A 1,964-nucleotide genomic window follows, 5' to 3' on the forward strand; every position below is an offset into this window, starting at 1 on the left:
TAAGACAGCACAGGCCAAAGGAGAAGAAGCATAACTAAAATAAAATAAATAATGTCACTATTTAGAATGATTTATCTTACCAATTATATAGACCAGCAATACAAAATCGATAAAGTATCCAAGCAAACATGTCACAAGACCACCGACAAGTAATAGAACTGTTAGCTGTCAAGAAAGGAGGACACTAAGATATTGTACAGCTGAGTGTCGGCCTACCATGTATGGCTGCTCCCTGTTCCAGTGTCTCATTGCCAGTTGAACATTGTCCATCCACATTAGAGATATTGCTATCCAAAGACAAACAACTTCAAATTCAGCCACCTCACCTACCCTGAGAAATAAAGAGAGAGAGAATGAACGTATACTAATGTGATAGATTATATTATTCAAACTCACTCAAGCTTTTTGGTGTTCTTCATAACTGCTTTCTCAAAAGACACGTAACTTGTCTGCTCTCTCTTCCTCCTCAGCCTCAATCTCAGTCTAGAGGAGTCCTGACCTGGTACGGTCTTATCTCTAGTTGCTATGACCCAGAAACCATCAATCAGTAGGACCCAAAACAGCAAACGTCCCAGGAATGAGAAGCAATTGTCATTAAGATAATAAAGGTTCCTAAAAATTGAAATTTAAAACAGTCCCCCCTTCTTTTCCTTACTGACCAGAAGACAAAATGTATAGCAGCATAAAGACACGCGCTCAGGAATACTTTCCTCAATAGCACGGCCTCTTGCAGTAGTTTAATTCCCTCTTTTATAGGATAGAGTCGGCTGCAGGTTTTCCTATACAAATTCTCCAGTTTTCTCTGGGAGAACTCTTGGGGAGACAACGAGTTAGCTGCCATTTTGTACTTAAGGAGGAAACCGGATGTGTATTAATTAATTAATATCATTCCATGCATCACATCCGGTTTAGAAAAAAAATGTAGTTTCAGATTTTGAGTATAATAATCAATCAATGTTTCTAATATTTATAATAAATCTGATCTATTATGATTGGGGGATATTGTATTATCTGTTATGCAGTTTTTTTCATTTTAATAATGATAATTGTTCTCAATTATATTTCTGTTTCTAATTCGTCTTCGTCATTAGGCAAACCTCCTGCTACTGCTGCAGCTGCTAAACTCTCAGTTATAGGGCCAAGATCACTGTATCTTGGTGGACGGAGACTGCCATTATCATTATCCTAAGAAATTGAATAAAAGTACTGTTTCAACTACTCTTTTCATCTTACCTTTGCTTCATCATCTTTACTTGCTTTTCTGCTGGAAGGAGCTGCAAAGGACTCTACAATCACAAAAATAACGCAATCACTTAACACATCATACGATATCCACACTTACCTAGTGGTGGTATGACTCTAGCACCAAGACTCCCATCAGTTTCCTGGATCTCCCTCCAACGCTTCCGAAGCTCTTCGTTCTTCTTTCTCTTGAAGTATCCATGACCAACAAATGTGGACTAAGCAACAAAAGAAAGCAATGCAAACATGAGTATTATATAATACTTCTACTCACAATAGAAGCAGCAATGAGTATAAGGAGTGCAACCAATAGACCGACTATGACAGAGAGTGCAAGTATCCACGGATCTACACAGTCCACAATTACTTCTTGCACGCCTAACTGCACGTTGATAAAATTCTAAAAAAAGTTTAATAAAAATAAAACAATTTGTGCAAAAATAAATAAAATTAGCTTACTCTGGTTTGAGTGGTGCTTCCATTGGTCAGTATTTCAGGATATTCTGTTGCACTCTCAACTCTAGTAAACACACTGATGTTCTTATCTTCACGAACGGATGGACTCTGTGAATTAAAAGTAATGGACTCTCTCTTTTCTCCTTTCATCTTCTTACCCATAGTGTTGCAAACAATGATATTTGGACAGGTGTGGTCGCAGTTGTACTGTCAGAGGATTGAGCTGCAATGTATTCAATTGTACACTGTATTAGACCACAGCTGAT

General features: G+C 37.7%; 2 protein-coding genes across 2 annotated transcripts; both read right to left on the reverse strand.

Moving 5' to 3' along the window:
- Positions 1–6: 6 nt before the first annotated feature.
- On the reverse strand, positions 7–860 carry LOC105315381 (uncharacterized; the record flags this gene model as incomplete). The annotated part of the gene is made up of 5 exons (XM_011410003.2): positions 660–860; positions 397–612; positions 217–331; positions 81–165; positions 7–34 (listed from the first exon to the last, which is right to left on the reverse strand). Coding segments are annotated over exons 1-5 (626 nt in total), but the record flags the coding sequence as incomplete, so codon positions are not given.
- A 72-nt stretch (positions 861–932) lies between these two features.
- On the reverse strand, positions 933–1,959 carry LOC109590047 (uncharacterized; the record flags this gene model as incomplete). Its single annotated transcript, XM_020006006.1, has 6 exons — positions 933–1,185; positions 1,234–1,286; positions 1,343–1,460; positions 1,517–1,642; positions 1,702–1,806; positions 1,857–1,959. Coding segments are annotated over 6 exons (634 nt in total), but the record flags the coding sequence as incomplete, so codon positions are not given.
- Positions 1,960–1,964: the final 5 nt, after the last annotated feature.

This window comes from Amphimedon queenslandica, unplaced genomic scaffold, assembly GCF_000090795.2.
Source record: "Amphimedon queenslandica unplaced genomic scaffold, v1.1 AMPQUscaffold_10567, whole genome shotgun sequence".
Classification (NCBI taxonomy): Eukaryota; Metazoa; Porifera; class Demospongiae; order Haplosclerida; family Niphatidae; genus Amphimedon; species Amphimedon queenslandica.